This window comes from Podarcis erhardii, assembly GCF_964252035.2.
Source record: "Podarcis erhardii genome assembly, chromosome: 2".
NCBI classification, from domain to species: Eukaryota; Metazoa; Chordata; class Lepidosauria; order Squamata; family Lacertidae; genus Podarcis; species Podarcis erhardii.
The window spans coordinates 32,525,260-32,548,103 of NC_138498.1; the positions used below are offsets into that span (position 1 = coordinate 32,525,260).

General features: G+C 43.0%; 1 protein-coding gene across 1 annotated transcript in view; it reads left to right on the forward strand.

Moving 5' to 3' along the window:
• Positions 1–22,844, forward strand: part of ASPSCR1 (ASPSCR1 tether for SLC2A4, UBX domain containing) — a 64,427-nt gene continuing 41,583 nt past the window's right edge. The window contains exons 1-4 of the mRNA XM_081849431.1: positions 1–280; positions 2,098–2,153; positions 7,257–7,371; positions 15,593–15,693. Of these exons, the coding sequence (XP_081705557.1) occupies positions 182–280; positions 2,098–2,153; positions 7,257–7,371; positions 15,593–15,693 (371 nt within the window). The 5' untranslated portion in view covers positions 1–181. The remainder of the gene's footprint in view (positions 281–2,097; positions 2,154–7,256; positions 7,372–15,592; positions 15,694–22,844) is intronic.

The window sequence follows — 22,844 nt, forward strand, 5'->3', positions numbered from 1 at the left end:
GGCGAAGCGTAAGGCGGGGCGGCCTGAGTGGTGGCCGCGCCCCTTTGCCGGGGCCATTGGGCTGAACTACCTAGGAGGCTGGCTATAGACAAGTGCCGGGGCGCGGGGGGTGAGCCCGGCGGCTGAGGCGCTCGAGGGCCAGGCAGGGGTGGGGTCGGCCGGGGGCTGAAGAGGGGGGACGATGGCGGCAGCTGGCGGCGGCACTTCCGCGGTCTCCGTGCTGGCTCCGAACGGGAGGCGAGTGACGGTGCGAGTAGGCCCAAGCACCGCGCTGCTCCAGGTGGGTCTGGCCCAGGGACGGGGAGGCTGGGCGGATGCAGTCACTCTGATTGGCCCTGGGGCAGGAAAGGGGGGAAAGAGGCTCGCTCTGATTGGACCAGAGGGCACATAATTGTCAAGGGTTTTTCTCTCGGACCCGGCCGGGAAGAGTTTCTTGAGTGGTAGAAACGGAATGGGTTGAACACTGATAAGAGCCGGTGACGGGCTTTTTCCTCCTCCCTTTATCTCGGTGTCTGAAAGGAAGTTGTGCAATAATGGAAGGACTCCGGCCTCCTGAAGTGGGGGAGGATCGTAGATATTTGCCCCTGGTGGGGAAAAGAAATGGCCCCTGACAGCGCAGTCATCTTGGCTGTTGACTTCGAAGTGACTTCTGTCATTCAGCAGGGGCTTACTCGCTAGTAAATGCGTTTAGGATTGCAACCTGAATGGGGTTATGTCGAGAAATGCCTTTTCTGTAGGAGAAAAGAACTGAAAGGAGGGATCTCCTCCTGTAAAACCTTAGTAGACCCTGCCGGAAAAAAATAGACGCCTTCCGATGTAGGCAGGTGCGAATGAGAGAGTTGAAAGCCCCTTTGAAATGTTAAAAGTATCTCTTCTAGTCTTATGTAATTTATGGGGGGAAACCAACCCGCAGTCCTGTGGCACCTTAAAGGCTACCAAATGTATTATGGCACATGCTAGTCTTTAAGTTGCTGCAAGATTCTTTTTTGGGTTTGCCTCTCAGGGAAATGTAATTTATATTTTTTGGGGGTAGATCTTCTATCGCAGTGGTGGGGAACCTCAGGCCTTGGGGCTGCATGTGGCCTTCCAGACCTCTCTGTCTGCCCCTTGGGACTCTTCCCCAGACCATACTCTTCCCCAGGCCTGTTCTGCACCCTCTTCAGGTGTTTTTGTCTGGCTGGCATGTGCCCTTAATATGATCATGCCTCTTATTTAACTGGATAGAGAACAGAGAATGGTGTCTGTAGATACTACCCTACCATATAAAGGTTATATTTACATTCACTACTCTGCCTCCTTTTAACCCAGCCCACCACTGGCATGTGGATCTATAACTTTAAAAAGGTTTTCCACTCTCACTCTATCAGACTTCATCAGAGGTTTTCTTTTTTTTATCGGACCACAAAGATTTTGATTTAAGCTTCTTTCATGTAAGGTCTTTTTTCTTTTGTTTCCCAACCTGCATGTTCAGTCGTCCATAAATGAGTATTCCATAAGGTTTCCTTGCACTTATTCATGTAAATAATTATCCTCTATAAAATCCCACAAGGATCAATGGGGTACCTAAAAACAACCAATCAATTTAGCCTTCATTATGAAAAATTAGTCCTCAAATTAATGTAATGTTGAGGGAGATTGCTACTTTCTGTCAGAAATGTATCATGTTAACATCCTGGAATAGTTTGCAGTGTTACCCCAGAATAAATGTAATTTTCCTCTGATAGTACGCTCACATTTGGCCTAAATTCTTTTGCCGGGCTGTGGGGGAGAATCTTCCTCTCATGCAGGTGGAATTGTTAATGTAAGTTAGAATCACAACTTGACCCATAAGCATGAGTTGAGAAGGGGGGGGGGAGATGCTTACTGAAGTAAATGATAGCTCACCTGTAAGAGCATGAGACTCTTCATCTTGGGGTCATGAGTTGAGCCCCATTTTGGGCAAAAGTTTCCTGCATTGCAGGAGGGGGTGGACTAGATGACCCTCATGGTACCTTCCAACTCTATAATTCTATGACTAATCTGCACTGAGTATGTTATGGGACAGAATGGGAGAACTCTCTGTTTTATATTAACATCTTGCCTTTTTTCTTTTTTAAGATTCTGGAAGAGGTTTGTAGAAAGCAGAATTTCAGTCCCAATGAATATGATTTGAAGTGAGTCTTACTGTTTTTTCCATACCTTTATAGCTTGACAGTTCACTGTTTCTTTGCCGTTAATTTGGGGGATGGGTGGGAGAGAAGTGTAATATGGAGCCCACAATGGCCATCCAGAATTATTTGCTTTTGAAGGCTGTGATCCCAAATTTGACATGTCTAGCAGAGTGTTCCTTGGCCAAGATCAAACTTTCATCTTAATTGGTCAGATGTAGTACCAGTTCTCATGCACCTGCAGCTGGCTGTTGAAAACAGAAGAAGAAGAAGAGTTTGGATTTGATATCCCGCCTTTCACTCCCTTTAAGGAGTCTCAAAGCGGCTAACATTCTCCTTTCTCTTCTTCCCCCACAAGAAACACTCTGTGAGGTGAGTGGGGCTGAGAGACTTCAAAGAAGTGTGACTGGCCCAAGGTCACCCAGCAGCTCCATGTGGAGGAGCGGAGATGCAAACCCGGTTCACCAGATTAGGAGTCTACCGCTCTTAACCACTACACCATACTGGCCACAGGATGCTGGGCTAGATAGACCCACTTCCCTGATGTGAAAACACAGTCACTAGTTCATTCAGAATGGAGATGGGGAACGGATGGACCGCCAGATGTTGTTGGACTCTGCCTCTCATCAGCACCAACTAGCATGACCAGCGGTTAGGGATGATGGGCATTGTACTTCAACAACCTCTAAATGGCCACAGGTTCTCCCTCCCTGTTTTAGCAATAATATATCTTAATTCCATGCATACTCACCAACTTCTCTAGGGATTTATAGCCCCAAATTCCAAGTATTTTGGCATAATCGGTCTATGAAATAGGCATGTATTAATATTATTAATATTTCTTAGATGCCTTTCTCAGAGAACTCAAGGTGACTAACAAGAATACTAAAATATTTACAGTGCAAAATAAAACATTGAAATCCAATAATTTATCTGTATAATACTAAAACCATACCACCCCACAAAAATTAACAAAATCTGGCAACAATATAATCAATAATTACAGGTGAATCAGAAAATGATTAATAAGAACCCAGATTTCAAATTTAGTTAAAAAAAAAAGTTTCTCAAGTTAAAAAAAAATTCCCACAGTAGATTCCCTTTCATAGTTAGGGCAAGAAGCATCCCATTCTGGTTGGTGCAGGTGATGTTAAGAGGCATGGCAGTCTAAAGAAATATTAAGTTCCAAACTAAATATTCAGTTGCTCAATGGATGCTGGTAAGGCAGAAGGCTCTCTGTGCCTTTGTCACTTCATCAGTTATACTGTAATCCAGCAGTTTCAGCAAGCTTTGATACATGTGAAACCTTTGATGATAAATGGTATCACTGCTATGAGAAGATTGTTCATTCCTCCATGTTTTGGGAAGTACGGTAAATGTAGCTGCAGGTAGACCTGCTGTTAATGGTGTTGCTAGGGTTGTGTTTTCCTGCAGTTGAGTCACTGAGACAGTTAATACCCTTGTTATTGCAAGATCTCCTGCAATGCTTTTGCAAAGTTTTTTGCAGATAAAGTCGCTCAGATTCAGAAGAGGTAGACTCCACCGTGGGAGTTGGGCCAGGGTGGGAGAGTGCTAGAGTCCTGTCTAGTCATGTTACATGGGATCAATTCCAATCTGTTGCCTCCAAGGATTGCTTGGACGAGTGAAACCGACCACCTTTCTCCTTGATCCTTGCCCATCCTGGCTAATAAAAGTGAGCCGGGAAGGGCTGGGCGATGGGCTCTGTGGGGTGATGAATGCTTCCCTCTGTGAGGGAGTCTTCCCAGACCCACTGAAAGAGGTGGTCATTAAACCGCTTCTTTAAAAAAAACAAAACTTTAGACCTGGCCAATATGGCCAACTATTGCCCCGTCTCAAATCTACCATTCTTGGGCAAGGCGATTGAGCGGGTGGTTGCTGAACAACTCCAAGCACGCCTGGAGGATGCGGACCATTTAGATCCCTTCCAATCGGGATTCAAGCCTCACCATGAGACTAAAACTGCCTTGGTCGCGTTGGTCGATGATCTCTGGGGAGGGATATAAATAATAAATTGTTGTTGAAGCTGCAGCTATGGAGAGCCAAAGGCATTTACGTACCTGGGGTGGAAAATGGAAATGGCATTGCCTTCACTTGAACTAGTTCACAGGTCTAGAGAAAGCCATCTTGTGCATAACTAATGGATATGAATGGGAGCTATTCCAGATCTTGCTCATTTTAATGGGGCTCATGCAGGAACTGTCCTGGTGGATTGTGCCTTATGGTTTTGACCTGTATGCCTCCTACTCTGCTGTCCTTTGGAACACTAAACATCTGCTGCCCACAGATGCCATCTCACTTTGCCTATGATAGCTGTGATGCAGAGTTAACTGTTGTGCTGCTATTTCATACAGGCCTCTAACAAAGGATTCCACTGACTCCCCAGGTCTCTGAACACTCTGGTGGAAACAGCCCCTCTCATAACTGACATCACACGGCACTATGTGCAACAGGGTCATGCTGCTGTTCTAGACTATTCTTTTTACAACAAGCTGTTCCTCTATTAAGCAGCTGTTTGGGCCTGGGCCCCTCTCTGAAAATAAAAACACTGACAGTAGCGTTGCCTCTGCTTGTCCCATGTATTTCAGCTCTTTCCAAATAGCAACTCCTGCAGCTTTTTTTTCCTATTTTCTATCCAAATGTTTTCCTGATGTGAAAATGCTTGCACCTCTTTCCATTGCTTTACTCTACAGCTTCTAAGAGTGTGGCCCTTTGTATGCATATTCATAGTTTGTTGAGAGTTGGGTGGCTCCTGTTGTTCCTAGTCTTCAAACAAAAACATCCTGAAGGTCCCAGGCCACAGAGAGGTTAGACTGGAGCCAACTAGAGCCAGGGCTTTTTCGGCTGTGGCTCCAATCTGGTGGAACACTCTGTCACAAGAGACTAGGGCCCTGCGGGACTTGACATCTTTCCGCAGGGCCTGCAAGACAGAGCTGTTCCACCAGGCCTTTGGTCAGGGCACAGCCTGACTCCCTCCTTTGGCAATCTTCACAGAACTGTAGTCTAATGGTTGCCATTAATTTGAGTTGAATTAATTTTATAATGAAATGATTTTAGAATGTTGTACTATTTTATTGTAGTTAGTCGCCCTGAGCCCGGCTTCGGCTGGGGAGGGAGGGCTATAAATAATAATAATAATAATTATTATTATTATTATTACTAAACTGTGTTAAATCAAGCAAGGGAGAGGGGGAAGTAAGTAGCTGACCTAATATTGTTGGCTTGAATCCAGGGGAGCATAGGGGTGAATGTCATGCAGTGGAGCTTTCCTGCCTCTTCCTTCCAGCCACAGTCCTTGTGCCCTCTGAAAAGCAGCCCCTGCAGGTCAGAAAGCCTTCTAGAATGACATGGGATATGGCAAGTGCAGAGATGCTGCTGGAGAGGGATGTTAGTGGATATTGGAACCACCAATTGCACAAGTATAAATACCTCTGGATTCAAGCCATTGTTTCTGTGAGCATCATATAAACAAACAATATTTATTACGGCCATAGGCCCATACAGGTAAAAACAACACATAAATAACAGCTTGTGCACGTGGGAAAAAAACAGCCGCTAAAACACCACTATAACAATAAAATACTATAAAATAGAATGGCATACTACGCCTTAGTTAGCTTGTAGTGCTCCTTGGCGTCGCTTTTGGGTAAGGACAGCGACCAGGAACCTAGCCACATTCAGGGTCGTATGAGTATCCTTATCCTGCAAGATTTGAGCAAGGTGGAATTTTGGTGGGGTACCCTCTAGTTTCTGTATGATTGATCCCAACAAATTTGCCCGTGGCACATTGAACAGGGGGCAAGTGAACATGATGTGCTGGAGCGACTCTGGCGTCTCCTTATCACATTCGCACGTGGCGGGGGCTTGGCCCTTTGAGAATCTATGTCTCAAGACGTTGGAGGGAAAAACGTTGAACCTCGCTTTGGTGAAGGCCAGTCTATGGGCAACAGTCAAAAGGGAGGAGAGGTATGATGGAACGCAGTAAGTTAAAGTGATACCAATGTTCTGGGGTGAACAAACACCTCCCCCCAGCATATAATTTCGCTGTAGATCGGTGTCATCCAGTCTTTGGCGGATCAGTCTTTGAGCAGTAATTTGGTCTAGTTTTAGGGAATCTGAAGGAGAGATTCCATAACTCAGGAGTTTGGCATGAATTCTACTAGTCCAAAGGCTAGAGAATTCATCTCGCCATAAGCATTGGACAAGGTAGTGGGCATCAGTAACTAGTACTAATTGTTCCATGATATTCTGATTATGTTGGGGATATCTATGTGGAGCCTAAAATCATGGTTGCACAAATCTACATGTTCTGTTTAGTACGCTATAAAATGTGGCAACAGAAAATAATATTTTAGGAGTACCTTTCAAGCATTACTGTGGTGCTGGGGAATTGCTTTTCTGTGGGTCGATCTCACAGCATTGTGGTAACATTTAAAGGCCCATAACCACATGAATGGTGCAAATTGTATAAATCCTTGTTGCCTGACCATGGCTAGGGAATGATGATATCATGCTAAGGACCTGTGTGGTTAGCACCCATGTGGTTTGGGGCCTTTAAATGTTACCACAGTGCTGTGGGAAAAACCAGGGGAAAATGTCTCACATGTACTGTAGTAACTTAATTTAATTTAAGGAAGATTGTCGGGGGGGGGGGGTAGATTTAGAGATCACCTGTTTGGGGTAATTAATAAAGGACTTGGCTGGATCCTTAGATCCAGAGTGCAGGCTGAACACATTCTCCAGTAGTAAGAGAGCCCCACCAGAGTTTAAAAATCACAAAATGTTTAGCAACAGTGAAGCATTAGGAATAAAGGCTGTTAGACCCTTTTAATATCCAGTCTAGTATGCTTACAGTGCTTCTCCATTTATCCCCCTCTTGTAGTGATCAGACCACACTGTTCTGTAGGTTTTAATGGATTTTACTTACAATTCCCAAATGTCAGATTTATGTGTTATTCTATGCAGCAGCCAGAAGAACACAAGTAGAAATTATCGGGTTACAAAATATGGGGGCGGGGGGGGGGAATCACTGATAAGTAGTCTGAATTAGTCTCAGGGCAAAAGGATATCATTAGACTGTTTCTTTTGCAGGTTTCAGAGGACTGTGCTGGATCTCTCTGTTCAATGGAGATTTGCCAACCTACCCAACAACGCCAAACTGGAGATGGTGCCAGTCTCTCGTAATAGAGCAGGAATTGAAACTACGGTAGGTTCTTTTCACTTTATAACACACTTCTAGCTCACATTCCAGCCGTGATCATGGCAGGGTTTTGTCAGAGGGATGATGATAAGATATCCCCCTTCACAGGATTCTCAGCTTCCTTATGGACCTATATATGTTGCTTTGTTTTTAAAGCAAAATCTCAAGGCAAAGTGGAGGAACCTGTGACCCTCCAGATGCTGCTGGATTCCATCTAAGGCTTTTTGTACAAGATAAAGACAGGCACGATAAAGAAATCCCTCAGTTTCTCTAGGTACTGTACTGTAAGTTGCCTCTCATTCACTGTCAACCTCTTCACCTTCTTTCTGTCAACTCATTTATAATCTTAAATGGAGTTGATAAAAGAAAGAGTGAGAGATGGCATAGTAGTAGTAGGACCTCAGTCCTTTTTAGAAAGCATATCATACACAGTGGTACCTCAGGTTAAGAACTTAATTAGTTCTGGAGGTCCGTTCTTAACCTGAAACTGTTCTTAACCTGAAGTACCACTTTAGCTAATGGGGCCTCCCGCTGCTGCTGCGCCGCCCGAGCACGATTTCTGTTCTCATCCTGAAGCAAAGTTCTTAACCCGAGGTACTATTTCACGGTTAGCGGAGTCTGTAACCTGAAGCATCTGTAACCCGAGGTACCACTGTATTTCTCTGTAATTTTATTTTTAAAACTCATGTTCTTTGGTAATTACCGTCTGACATAAGGCTTAGTCTGACCTGAATAAAGTTGCCAAAAGAGAAAGGGTTTGGCTTTCCTTGTCTGGGATATACTATATTTTACTGCGGTTCTTATCAGTTTTGTAAATGAAATTGGATCTCCTAAATGGTTCTAAATGGTTGACCTGGCTAATATTGCCATTAGATGCTGTGTGCCACTTAGATTTTCACGTATCAGTAATAAAAGTGTTGGAAGAGTGATGAAAAAAATGGGAGAATGCACAGAAATTGGTTTGAAAAGGGCATTATTATTGCTTTAAAAGCATAGATTAAGCTTTGCTATGAAATGGTGATATATGTTTGACTTACAATGCAGTCCAATGTGTATTTACCCCAAAATAAATCCCATGGTATTCACTGGGGCTTAATTCTAGCTAAGTGTGAAACCCAAACAATATACTTTTTCAGGGATAGCAGTTCTGCTCTTAAAATCCCTAAAAGAAGGAAGTTATTTACCAAGGCCAACTATATTTTCTTTAAAAAAGAAGCCCTAAAGACTTACAGAAATTGTATATACAACAATGAACAAATGAAGAACCAAGGCAAATCCTTTTCAGTGGAAATTTGCTGGAGCACACTAAACCAATTAAAGAATCATCAATTTATGGTCAGTTAGCCAACAACTTTTCATAAAATTAATTGGCTGAGAATGCAATGGAGAGAAATTGCATTTGTACTGGCAACGTGAGTCAGTTAAGCTTTTGATGAAGAAGTATTTGGAAGGCTCAGCTTTATTCTCTAGGTAAATATCAAATGTTCTCTCTACTCTCGCCATGATGTTTGGAAATCACACCAACAGGATGGGACAGATGGATTAAATTTACTCCACTTGGCCCAGCACTGTGATGGTTGTGGGCAGGGTAGGTGGGTGAGGAAGCCACTCACCTGTTAGGATCCTGACAGACTCATACCCTGGAGAGACCTCTTCAGAGGAAGAGATTTGGGGGTTGCATGCAGCACCCTGTTCCCACCGAATACTTAAAGAAACCCATACCAGTCCCAAGGCAACCAGAAGAGCCCCATCTCAACGATGCCTCCTTTGCTTCCCCTTCAACCCTATCCACCTTGATCTGCAGTTCTTCCCCATCATCCCCTGGGCCACAGGAGGAAAGGTGGTGGGAGAGCAGGTGGGAAGGCCTAACTTGCAAGGTAATCTTCTTGCCTTCCAGACAGCTCTGTTGGCAGGGTTCTACATGGGAGGAGTGGGGAGAAGACCCAACTGCAGGCTGTGACCCAGAAGAGGACCAGGGAGAGATGGGGACTATGTACGTCCCTCAGACTCCTCTGGACCTTTGCTGGGTAAAGAGCTCCCTTCAGAGCTCCTCCGTGCTCCAGTTTCTGTGTTCCACCTCCTAGCTCCAGACTCCTCATTCCTTCGGCCTCCACACTGGTTCTGGTTGCAGACATTACCTTGGAACAGCACTTCTTCCTCTTGTGAGACACCATTGCTAGAAGCCTTTGGAGGTTGGAGCATCCGTTCTTGTTTCCTGAGACTAAGGCCTTCCAGCAATTGTACTGTGCCAGAGGGAGAAGAGGATCTTCTCAAATTAAGAAGTAGTGCTTGATTTTGGTAAAGGGCTGGCAAGCTGCTAACAGTGGTTTTGCAGGCTGCATTGAGTCATTGGGCTGTGGATTTGTAACCTGTATGTTATGTTGTAGCGTTGGAAAGTTATCCCCCTTACCTAAGGGTTGTGGGCTTCAGACTTGGTAGTGTAGCTTTAGAACATCTGATGTCTGATTTTTTAGCTCTTGAAAAAATTATCAGATACATATTGTAATTAAAAAGAAATAACTCCCTCAGGAAACTAATCAATACTAGCAACTGAAGGATAGAACTAATTTAACAAAGCATATTATTTATTTATATTTACTTTTAGAGTGGAATGAATGGAACTAGATAGGGAAAATATATGGGGATTGATGTTTGTATATTTCAGAAATGTAAATGAATTCTCTGTGTATATCCTTTAAATTAATCCAGTGTCTAGCCTCCAGTAGTCAGTTGTTGAACTTAAGGAAGATATTGACTAAAACCACACATACATTTTTAGGTGGAGTGTTCAGGGGAAACTACTTCAAAAATAAGATATGTAATCCCAGAAACAGATTTAATTATTGACTTGGATATAAATAGTTAATCAACAGTTTAGTCCAGTTAATCCTAAATTATTAATTACAAAAGGAACATGTTTAATTAATATAAAAATATTGCTATTAAGACTCATTACTAATCCTTTATCAATAATTCATGGAGTTAGATTTTATCTGTTGGAAGTATTGAAATTGTTATCTGCTGCATTAAACCGAAAAGGGAGACAGGTCATGACTAAATAACTAGTTCCAGAAATCAAGATTTATCAGTTGAGTTAGTAACAAGGCTAAGCAATGCCTAATTCTGTTAATTCCAAACTATTACTATAAGGAATGTGACTCAGTTCATTAGAAGTGGTTTGTTAAAGTCTGTGAAAGAGCTTCTTGAACCGAAACTGACAATTTCAGAGGGCAGAGACAACCAGTGGGGGAGATGGGCAAGGAGTGGCATCTTTTTTTTTTTATGTGAGACTGAGGGCATTTTTTGGTTGAAGAATGGGATTTTAACGTGCTTTAAATAAATAAGCCCCTTGTGCCGACTCTTGGTTTGTTATGCTGTCATTATAAACCTTGACTGCTTTGTTGTCTGCAACTCCGGAAACCTTGTTGGGCTCCAGTTCCCATCAGCTTCAGCCGGCATAGCAAATAGGGATGCTGGGAATTCTAGTTAAACTGTATACAGTGATACCTCAGGTTAAGTACTTAATTCGTTCTGGAGGTCCGTTCTTAACCTGAAACTATTCTTAACCTGAAGCACCACTTTAGTCAATGGGGCCTCCTGCTGCTGCCGCGGCGCCGCCGCTGCATGATTTCTGTTCTCATCCTGAAGCAAAGTTCTTAACCCGAGGTAATATTTCTGGGTTAGCGGAGTCTGTAACCTGAAGCGTATTTAACCTGAGGTACCACTGTATGTCATTAAACTACCTTAACTTGAAAATTGGACACCTCAAAGGATGACCTTAAATTGTGTTGGCTGGCAATGGCCTGGGCGTGCCACATTAAACCATAGTTTAAAATGAGGAACCTGAGGAACCTTTGAGCCTCCAGATATTGTCCAGCTTACATCAACTCCAGCCAGCAAGGTCAATGGTGATAGATGATGGGAGTTGGATTTCAATGATATCTGGAGCGCCCAAGGTTCCCCAGCCCTGGTTTTGGGTCAACCTGTTGGGATTTGCTGCTTAAAAGCTTCTCTGGGATACTTCTTTCCCTGCTTCTGCTGCACTGTTGTGTCTTCTGAACCTCAGCTTCTGGTTTGTTTCTCTCCAAACAAGCCATGAGCGATAACCAAGGCTTATTCTTGGTTTCCCACTCATAGTTTGGGGGAATTAGGAGCCAGAATTCAGATGATACGACATGTTCGGCTGTGACATATTTATTATATCTTGTGGCAACAGTGGGAAAATACAGGAATCTCAGCTAATTCTCGTTCTATTAAACTATAGATAGCTGAAAACTGTGGCTAAATGTGAGCTACGAATTGGGGCAATATATATATTTAACGAACCGAGTATACTGCTTTATTGTAAGCAAATCTCCAAGCAGTTTATGAAAATCTGTTATTTCGCATTTGGTTTTGTTGGTTGGTTGGTTGCAAGGACCATAATATCGCATTCCAAAAGAGTTTTAAAATGGCTTTATAATTTCTTCAATTACTTCTGCTAAATAATAATACCCTTTTAAAATGTGGGGGGTTTTTTTGGGGTGGGGTTTTTTTTGGGTTGTTGCTTTTATTATGATTATATATTTTGTGGTTTTATATTTTGATTTTGTTCCGTGAACCATTCTGAGACCTCTGGGTATAGGGCTGTATAGAGATTCAATAAATAAATAATAATAATAAAGATGTCTTCCTCTGCGGCTGCGATGCTAGGTGAAGTTATTTGTATATTATTTAATTTCTGAGACCCCCCTACTACTGGAAAATAGTCTCAAGGTGAGTTACAACATATACCGTATTGGCCCAAATATAAGCCGCAACCGAATATAAGCCTCACCTTTAAAATTCACAGGGAAAAAGAAAAAAAGTCAATACCCGAATATAAGCTGCTCCCTTAAAATTACGCAGGCACTCACACCTGTTCCATTTTACCGTATGTCTGTTTCACCAGCAATATCGTAAAAAAACCAATTTTTGTAAGGTCGCAAATTTAAGTCGCACTTTAACTTTTCACGGTCGGAATTTCTAAAAAGAGGTGTGGCTTATATTCAGGCCAATACTGTAAATAATATATATTTTGTAGTGTTTATTGTATTTCCCAGTGGCCTTTACATGAGCTAAATCAGCATACTATGTCCTATATCCCAGTGTTAGTGCCTTCAACTGGTAAATAGTGATGGTGTAACTGAATAATTTATAGCTTCGATAGCATGATGAAAACACAGGATATGTACATCCTGACTGGAAGCAAGCTGTGAAATTTTCTAGACCACAACTGTTAAGAACTGTCCTCTTTAAGTCATTTCCTCTTTATTGAATTTGGGTCCACATCTTCTTTCTTTCTGGCTTTTGAAATACATGTACGTAAGGCAATGAAAGCAGATTCCTCAGTGGTCAGGGGAAGTGTACTGTTACAAAGAACTAACACAGCACTTTAGCCGTTCATCAGTCTTGTACTCGTGTGTTTGTAAACTTAGAAACTAAATGGCATGGCTCTCTGTTTGCTGGATAAAAAGATTAATATTTATACGTAGCTTGGGATTTCTGTGAAGTTTTCATTTAATTGCCTGAATATGACTTTCGTGTCATGACTGGCTTTGAACTGCTGCCTAAAAAACTGATGCAATTGGCAGAGTGGATTTCTGGGCAAGAGTCTTCTAGCTCGGTGATGTCAGTTGTCGGCACCCTTATGCAGCCAAGGATAATCCAGAGGCTGGTCTTGGGCAATGAAGAAACAGGGAAAGCCATGACAGTGATAGGATGAAACTACTTTGGCCCTTGTGCTTAGTGTCTGAAGCTCCGCTTCCTAGGGGCGTGCTGCTGGCTCCAAGCAGGTCACATCTCTTGGTCATGGTGCAATCATACCCTGCCAATGAAAGCACTAGGGCACGTTGGATTTTATGGTGTATAGGGGTTTTTTTAAACTCTTGTCAAAATCTTGGAAGGATTTTGTTGTGTCTGTCTCTTTCCCCAGAACCCTTAGATGCTTCCGTGATGAGGCCTATGTGCAGAATGAGTTCAGTGGGATGGTGGTTCAGCGCTCTTGCCCCATTGCCAACTCTGGAGATTTCATTGGTGTTTTCTCAAAGAATTTGCTTGTTAAAAAGAGCATTTTGCCCTCCCAGTTACAGTGAAAGCTATCATTAAAAGAACACAAATTCTGTGTTCGCAGGAGTTGCTTGTTGTTGAATGTTTATAGACGTCATTGGACCACCCCTGCATATCATTTACTGGCTCAGGCTTTCAGATTGCAGTTGATAGTGTGGATGGTTCTCAGATTCATGGCTTAGGAGGGAAAAGTTCTGTTCTCCATAAAGGAGATTTTTCTTGCCCATGTCAGTTGCACAGTTGCACAGTTGCACAGTTATTTAAGTCAAGCATTATTTTATATTACAAAAATCCAGGGGCTGAGTTGACCATGTGGCGTGTCAGGTGAAGAGTGTTCTCAAATGGAAATTAGGTTTGTGCTGGTCAGAAGTGATTGCAGTTTCTGACCAAACTTCCTCCATGATGGCTTCTCCCAAAGGGAACTTTTGATTGACCTTCCCTTTATCGTTTTGTCCATGACTGCCTTCGTCAGACGCAGCCCCTTTTGAACTATGGCTGCCTCCTTCTGTTTTGGATCTACTAGTTGGCCATTTTTAACATTGTGCAAGTGAAATTCCTTGCTAAAGAAGTAATTAATTTACATTGGAAGCATTCAGCTTTTCTTAATTCTGCTTTCAGAGTGAGAAAGAAATCTACCTCTGAATGAAAGTGTTTCAGGTCCGGTTTTTGGATGGGTTGTTTTTCCCCAGTGGCAGCGAGATTTGGAGTGGCCTGTGACAGGATCCCAGGATCATGTGCAGTGGTGAGAACAGATCTAAAGTGTAAAATAACTTTCCTATAGACATAGGGACGCTAATTATTCAGTGTCTTTAGACATCAGATGAGATCTAGCCTAGTGAGAAGACGAGCTATTTTGAATAAGATACCTTATCATGAGTTCTAAGGAACCTATACATGGGAGAAAACATATCTTATTGTGTGTGCCTGCACACAAACTCCTATGGATATTGGGATATCTCTACAAGGATTTTTTAGTGGCATTCCTTTGTTTGTTATCCCACCCTAATGGTCTTTTGTCCTTAGTTGTGGATTGCTCTGACCTAGCTGTCTTTGCCCATGAAAAAGAAAACTTCAATAGCATATATTGTGTCTGCAGCCGTGCCTAACTACTAAGCCAATAAAACTATCTGGCAAAACCAGATGCGAACACACACAAAAAACTGTTGGCAAAACATGCACATGCTTGCTGTTGTGACTACCTTTGATTTGAAATTATTTTATAGTAGAGTAGACATGCAAACTGGAGGAGCTCTTCAGTCTGCCCAACCCTCTATGACAGTTACCTACAAATGTTAATAGTCCAGTTTCTTAGCTACCCTAAGGAACTCTGTTTGTGATCCAGTCTTTTTATATCTCCCTGTTTTCTATGGAGCCAAGGAGGTAATTGCATATATGAAGAAACTCAAACACCTCTGATTATTGCTCATTTGAAGTATGTCAAAGTCCAGCCACATCGTGTACACCAGCATTGACCCCAGGCGATGAAACTGATAGCCAAGTTCATATAACTTTCCATTCTGCACTCCTGCTGCAATTCTTTTCAGGACTAGTCAGGATGCAGTTGAATGCAGATGGGTCAAGATTAGGTATTGTAAACAGGCTGTATGGAATCAGGAACACTTCTAATCATAGAATGATAGAGTTCCTATGGAATAACTTGATTCTCCCCTATGTTCTACTTTTCTGCACAGACGGCCATTGACAAATATCCGCCAGAGTGGCTGGGGAAACCCAGCCAGATGGGCGGGGTACAAATAATAAATTATTATTATTATTATTATTATCATCCCTCACTTGAAGTATGAAGTAGTGCAGTCCATGGACTCTGCAGTGTGGTTTTGTTCAAAATATAGTTCTGCCATCTAAGCCTTGTATGCATGTCTCTAGAGAGACAATAATGGAACTGCAATTTGATCCACATGATCTGTTTGGTTTTTTGGGTCACTGTATGTGCTGATATCTATTGGTCAAAGCATTAGTCAAAATTCTGGATGGGGAGGTCAGGATACAGTTGGCCTGACATGACCCTGGATGGCTGACTTGCCAGATGTGACCTTAAGCAACTTGTCAAATACTGTTCTGCCATTAGTTATTTGGGACATATATGTTCTGTTCTAATTCCCTGGGTTCTACCTCCTAGGTACGGATTGTGCTGCAGCTGGATGATTGCTCTAGGCTCCAAGACACGTTTTGCTCCAGTCAGAGCTTGTGGGATATTCTTAACCACTTTGCACAGACCAGGTGAGTGCAGACAGAGAGCGATGAGAGAGAAATGTTTCAGAAAGCTGAAGATGAAAAGCACAGATGGTTAAGATGTCATGAATGAATTGATTCTGTGCTGCTACTTGAATAAGGCTCCGCTAATGAATACTTTTCAGATTAATGACTGTATTTAATATGATTGTTATGCTTCATAGCTCTTTGTTCACTATTTGTTCACTAATGACAGTTGCTTTGGGCAGGACTAGGTTATACCGCAAATGGGATCACCTTTCATCATTGTCCTGGAACTTTGATTCATTCAGGGCAAAAACTGCTAGTATCCTTTAAGGAAGCTGGAATCACTGCTTAAAAGCGGGGGTTCAGCAATGGAAGCGGATGATAGCTCAGTCTGCATTTGAGGAGAATAATGCTGGCAAGAGAGTATTGGTTAAGTACTTTGCCATTTTCAGACTTCTTATCCTCTTTCCTGTTTCGTTTAGCTCCCAGCAGAAAGACGGGAAGATACACTACTAGGTCCAAACTACTCATTACACACAAAGGCGTGTAACTGCAGCCTGATGCCCTTTCTGTGAGTTAACAGATACTGTGGAAGGGTTCAGCTGAGAAGTGGTGAGGGAAGGGAGCAGCTAACGCTTTCCTACCTAACCTATCAGTTCCTTGCTTCAAATCACCCCTCCCTGCCCATAGTGTTTAAAATGTAGCCGTCAGTTTTCATGCATTCAGAAGAACATACGAGTACTGAAAATTAGGTAGAGTGTGTGTGCACGCACATTCACACCCCCTACCCAGTTTAAGTCCTCATGTGATCTTTTGAGCACTTGAAGAGGACTTGTGCCTTTGTCCAAACATACCGTTTTATATCTCATTAGAGTGCCTCTTTTATATCTCATTAAAGTGCCTCTTTTCCTCTGCTTCTTCTTTGCTACCTCTTGCACACTTCCAAAGCAGCTTTTGATACACCCACACACCCTGTTAAGCCGTGTATGTGTGTGTGTTTTCTCCAGGGGTACTTCTTCACAGTCAGTTTATTGTGCCATTAACATGCATTTTGTATATCAATGACTGTACATTGTTCGCATGTCTGTGTGTGCCTGCCTCAGTATCCTTTGAACTGCCGCTTCAGACACAACATTTTTTATCTAGGATGATGTGATTTTTTTCACCAGGAGGGTACATTTGCTGCTGTTTTGGTTGCTCTATGAAATGTGGTTGCACAAGTGCCACGAGCTATTGTGCCGTATGACTGGCGAGACAAACACAACTTCCTTTCTCTTCCCACCCCACTCACAACACAGTGTATTATTTCAGTCTTCAGTGGTTGTATGCTCCTGCTCCCCCCCCCATTTTTCATTTAAAAAATCATTTATATTCAAAAGTAATAAAACAATAGAAATGACATATTTAACAAAAAGAAAGCAAAGGAAAAGAGAAAGTAAAACCCAGCCGTTCTTGTGTACATTTCACAAGTTGAGTAACAGTATCATCATGTTATTCATAGTTATATTCATAGTTAATGATCCCTTTTTTGTTTTTGTTTGTTAGAAGGATTGTATTGTATGCAATCCCATATGCACAGATGGGATTGAAAGGGGATGTGTAAGAGAATTGTGCCATGGCTAGAACTTGATTGAGCACACTTTTGACTGTGCAGAGAAGTTCCAAGCATGCTTGCAGCTCATAGTATTGACTGAATGGGCTTTTTCAAACCTTTGCTGAGTTATGGTTATAGTGGAGAAAGGCCTTGTTCTAACCTGGAAGCGGTCTACACTTCCAATACAGCATCTCTGTATTAGAAAGCTTCTGTGAGGGTTTGCCTCCCTCTTGCTGCAGCCTACATTTAGTGCTTTCCTTCTTCCTGAAGAGGATTCAAGAACAAAAGGTGCTCTTTCAAACCAAAATGTCAAACGAATGATCCATACTCCAAGACAATTTTGTTGCTTAACTTTGTTTCTTTTTTGTGGCATGGAAGGCTGAACTTCATAAATTGAGGGTGATTGCTACAAATTCTATTGGAGCGTCTTTCTCTCTCTCTCTCTCTCTCTCTCTCTCTCTCTCTCTCCCTCTCTCTCTCTCTCCCTCCCCCCCCATCACATTCACTTATTAGGCAAATCTTCTAACACTTGGGAAGGGGCTCTCAGCCTCGTACGGTTTCTGTCATCTCTGCTTCTTGAATTCGTTCCAAGTTCTCTTTCTGATCCAATGGGAGCTCTTGGCTCCCGTTCTATTTAAAGGTCTTTTTCCGTAGTCCACGTGCGGCGTCGTAGGATTGTGTAATTGGCGGTTGTTTCTTTCTGGCTCAGAAACCATTCCAACAATCATCTAAAGGAGTCATCGACCTACTGTCGTACCAGGACTTCTAAAGCTGAAATGATAGAACTACCAGGAAAGGGGTGGGTGGGCCAGCTTGGACTCTGGTATGAATAACAACAAGCAGATGAGTGCTATTTCTTTGCCAGCTAGTGGATTTGCAGTCTCTGTATTCCTCCCCATCCCCCCTCCCGCCCGACACATTGGAGACATTAACCTCACAAGTAATATTGTTTATGTCTATCTGCATCGTTGTGTGACTGCCACAGAGCACTCCTAATTTCAGACGTTTACAAAAGATATACCTGTTAGCCCTTTCTCCATGTGCTGGCTCACATCTAATGGCTTTATTGTACACAGTGCACACCACACTCTGTAGAAACCCCCAACTAGGGATTACCTTGGATCCACTTGGCAGTCTTCTTCTGTAGTTCAGCCCCTACTGATGGATCTGTGTAAAGATTGCTCTGTTTATTAAAGGTAAAGGGACCCCTGACCATTAGGTCCAGTCATGGCCGACTCTGGGGTTGTGGCACTCATCTCGCTTTATTGGCCGAGGGAGCCGGCGTACAGCTTCCGGATCATGTGGCCAGCATGATTAAGCCGCTTCTGGTGAACCAGAGCAGCGCACAGAAATGCCGTTTACCTTCCTGCTGGAGCGGTACCTATTTATCTACTTGCACTTTGACGTGCTTTTGAACTGCTAGGTTGGCAGGAGCAGGGGCCAAGCAACAGGAGCTCACCCCGTCGCGGGGATTCGAACCACCGACCTTCCGATCGGCAAGTCCTAGGCTCTGTGGTTTAACCCACTGCGCCACCCGCATCCCATATTCTGTTTATTACCATACACAAATTCCCTCAGGCCTTACTTTGCTGACACTTATTAGGAATTTACCTGATCATTCCAAAGTGTTGGAAGGGGGGAGGGGGGTGCATGCAAGCCCCGTCCTTAATATCTTCCTGTGCATTGCCCCCCAGTCCCTGGGCTTCCCCATGTTTGTATGGAGAAGATCTGTAGGAAACCTCTGTTTGTTTGTGTTTGCTTGATTGTGTGTTTTTGTGAGTAGACTCCTTGCAATCAGGGAGCCTGTTTTATCAGAGGATTCTACTTGCCTTCACGCAAGCATGAGTAAAAGCCTCCTGCAGACCTTCTGCTCTCACTGCCAGGGAAGGTTGAGGACACCGTACTGTACACTGGGGTGCTGGCGGTGGAGCTTGTAGAGTAGGGGTCAGTGCGTGAGACGAGAAGCAAAGTAGACTTGTTCCCGTCACGATAACCCATGATTTAGTGTGAACTCCAAATGCATCTTGACATGCAGAATTTGACATGGATTATGCTATGATTATGAAATCTTTAAGCCGTCATCTCCCGTACTTTATCATGGGATATATACTTCTGTTTCCTGAATTAAAATTGAAAATGCAGCTAATTCTTAAAGCTCTTAGTGAGCACAAGAATAGCCTCACTTGGAGGAGTTCCTGAGTTGTTGATCTGGGCCTTCTTCCTGGCCTCGTCTGACTTCAGGTAATTCTGCTATGTGCCTTCATCAGAAGTTACTTCACATGCAAGGACACAGTAAAACTAATCACCTTCAACAGAGGCTGATTGGAAGGAGGTGAGACTGGAGCAGTGAATTATAGAAAAGATGTAGCAGGTCGCCAGTTCTTTTGGTGAAAAGTTGGGCTCACAAAAGTCTTTCATTATTTAACTTGTGTGACATGCTGCCAGTTCTATGGCAGCACATCAGCGTGCCTCAGCACACAAAGCATGAGAGGTACTCCTCAAAGCTCTGAAATTGGGAAACTACCTTATACAGAGTCAGACCATCCAGATTACATTCTATTACATCTTCCATAGTTTCTGTGCTGTAGGGAAGTATTGTAGTTTCTATAGCTTTTTTTATTTTTATTTTTACCCCCACTAGTGTTTAAAGCTTTTCAACTCTTGCTCTACGACTTTTATAGCACATCATACCTATCTTCCTAGAAACTTGTTTTGTCTATTGCATCTGTTGGGTCTCGATGCCACAAAACTGTTCATGTTTCAAAATATTTTTCCTTCCAGAGTTCTGTGACGTATAAGAAATTCACTGGAAGGGCAATACAAAACAAGAAGGGTTTGGTTCATTTAGTAGATTTCCCCCTGCTCTTGGTTTTGTGGCATGCTGTCATCTTATTTCATGAGTTAATGTTATTTTGAAGAACTCTGTGTATGGAAAATCCTACTTCAGTATCAATGATTTTGGGGGTCCTACTAGTTTTTTTAATTTGTTGCTTGAATACTGAATTGATTCCAGGGCATCTGCTCAACTCTTGGGGAGGCTCTAACTGTATTTCAAAAGGCTGCATTTAATTTAATTTTTTTATTGGTTTTTCCCCCTAGCCTAATTTGGTTGGCTTCTGACCATAAAGCAGAATACAAGTTTACTCTGTTCATGCTGCTGGTGTCACATGTTGTGCTGTCTTTTCTCTTTGGAAGCCTACCATTTACTTAAATTTATGTTCCCTCCTTTTGCCATAGGCATACGTTTCTTCTTCTGTCCCTTACAAGTGATCCCACTGAAGTTGGGAATCTGCTTGGTTATTCTGGAGGATTTATTGCACACTTCTTATTCCTGTTTCCTTCTCTTAAAGTAGTCTGGAAGTTTCGTCTTCACACTGCTTCCTCTCCCTGCCCTACGTCCTCTCTCTCTTGACCATTTCATGAAGTGGCAGGATGTATATATTTATAAATTTTGGGTCTGGTGTTGCTTTCAGAGAATTTCGGAAGCTCTTAAAATTTGGAGAGTAGTGCTCGCTGCCCAATGATGTGGCTAGGCTGGTGCCACTACTTTGGTCCTTAAACGTGTTTAATAGAGAACTCTCTCTCTAAAAAGAAATACAAGAAATACCAGTGAAACTCACCTTAAGAACTAAAATTGTGGTCTTACCTAGGGGCAGGGCCATGGCAGACTCTTTACATGAATAAGTGTCTTGGTGCCCTAGTGTATCCATTTAAAACAAACTAACAAATTTTGAGTACCATGATCCAGAGATCCTTGGAGAGCTGCTGCCAGTCTGAGTGAGTTAGATAGGCCACTGGTCTGACTTGGTCTTTGGCAGCTTCATATGTTTGCCCAATGAAACTATCAGCTTCTGAGATGAGTGCATACCCCCTGAGCATGGCTTCTTGCTCTCTGCAAGATCTTTGCTTGGTTTATCAGCTGGCATTTTTCTTTCTCTTTCGCAGACATTTGGCTTATTGTGGTTTAAGGTATGACAGTGCTGATGAAACATCTCTTTTGAAGATGAGAAGCACTAACAGAAGTTCTAATTATTATTAATTTCAGTCCACGACAGACAGCTGGGATATTCTGCCCTCCGGGATGGGAAGGCAGCCATTTGGATGGTATTCTGCTTTTAAAAAATTAGGAACACTAAAAAGCCATACGTTATCTGGCAGAGTAGTGAACTGAGCTGGTGATCTTCCTGGCTGCATTTGGTCGTTGTGTAAGTTGGGGTGCTTCTGAGTTTTGTAAGCCATCTGGCTCAGTTGTTTTAGCATGGATTCTGGTAGCCACAGCTGTTTGTCTAGCTGCTTGACCCTTCTGCATCCTCCTTTGGCAGCCCCATTTGGAGAGTTTTCTTGGAGTTCTGAAACTCTTCTTGGAGCACAAGGGGGATAAGTATGGTAAACCCACTGGAATTTCCCCCCAGGTCCCTTGTGTCCATTTCTGCTAATTAGGTCTGAAGAAGGTCTGGAAGCTATTGTGAACTGCTCCACCTCCTCCTCCTCCTTCGGCATGCTCTAGTCCTTACACAAGATGTTTACAGGCCCTGTCAGATCCCTACATGAGGGAATCTAATCTGCCTGCTGTTCCCCTTCTGAAGAACAGCACATCAAAGAAATGGCAGCCTGTTTGATGTGTCTGCTTGCCTCAGAGAATGCACGTAATGGATTAGCAGCAGCTGGAGGAGGGGCCTGCTGGCTCCCAACTATTGCACACAATCTCATCTCTTGGGGCTATGTGTGTGTCATCTTTTGCAGAGGCTTGATCAGGGAGACACAGTCTTGGGATATTAATGCCCGGGCTACCCAGATTTAGAGGGGCGGCCCTTTTAGCTTGTCTATCAGATCCCTGCATTCCTATGTAGCCTTGCATGTTAAACATGTCGGGAGGAATTCAGCAACATGCTGTTACAAATGTTCTATCAGGACATGCATTTCTGCTTGTCCAATGGAATAATCTCCCCTCTCCTCCTCTTCCCTGGGGGTTCCTCTGGGGGTTCTCCTGCCTCCCCCCCCCCCAGCGAATTGGGAAGGTGCGAGGGGAGAGGGAAAAAGCCTTGTAGTTCTAATGAAGGTCCTTGTATAGGCTTCCGCTAGCAGTGCCAGTTAACTGAATCCCAGCTTCAGACCTGACTTTTGCAGAGAACTGTCACCTGTAGGCCATACTTCCCCTGTAGCTTTTTATTTTGGGTCTGAGGAAGTGCCCACCATGTCTTTGGTATTCTGAACACATCATGTGGAAGTTAAGAAGAAAATAACAGGAAAGTGGAGTAAGGCAACTTGAAAAGGAAGGACCTTAGTTTAGAATGCTTCCTTTGCAAGGTACGGTTCAGGGAAACAGAGTAGGGAACATCAATCCAAAGAGTGTTGGAAACCTGTTAGATAGAACTCCTGCTTTGAAAGCAAGAAATGATGTAGGAGACAAATCTGCTGTAGGATGTTTCTTGCCAGAAATCCTCAATGATGGCTAAACATTGGAATAGTTAGCAGTGACACAAGCAACTCCAAGGGTTCCACTAGCAGCAGGTTATTTAAAGCATCCTGAAGAAAATTCTTATCCTTAGCTCACCTTTCTGATTTGCACTGCTTCTAT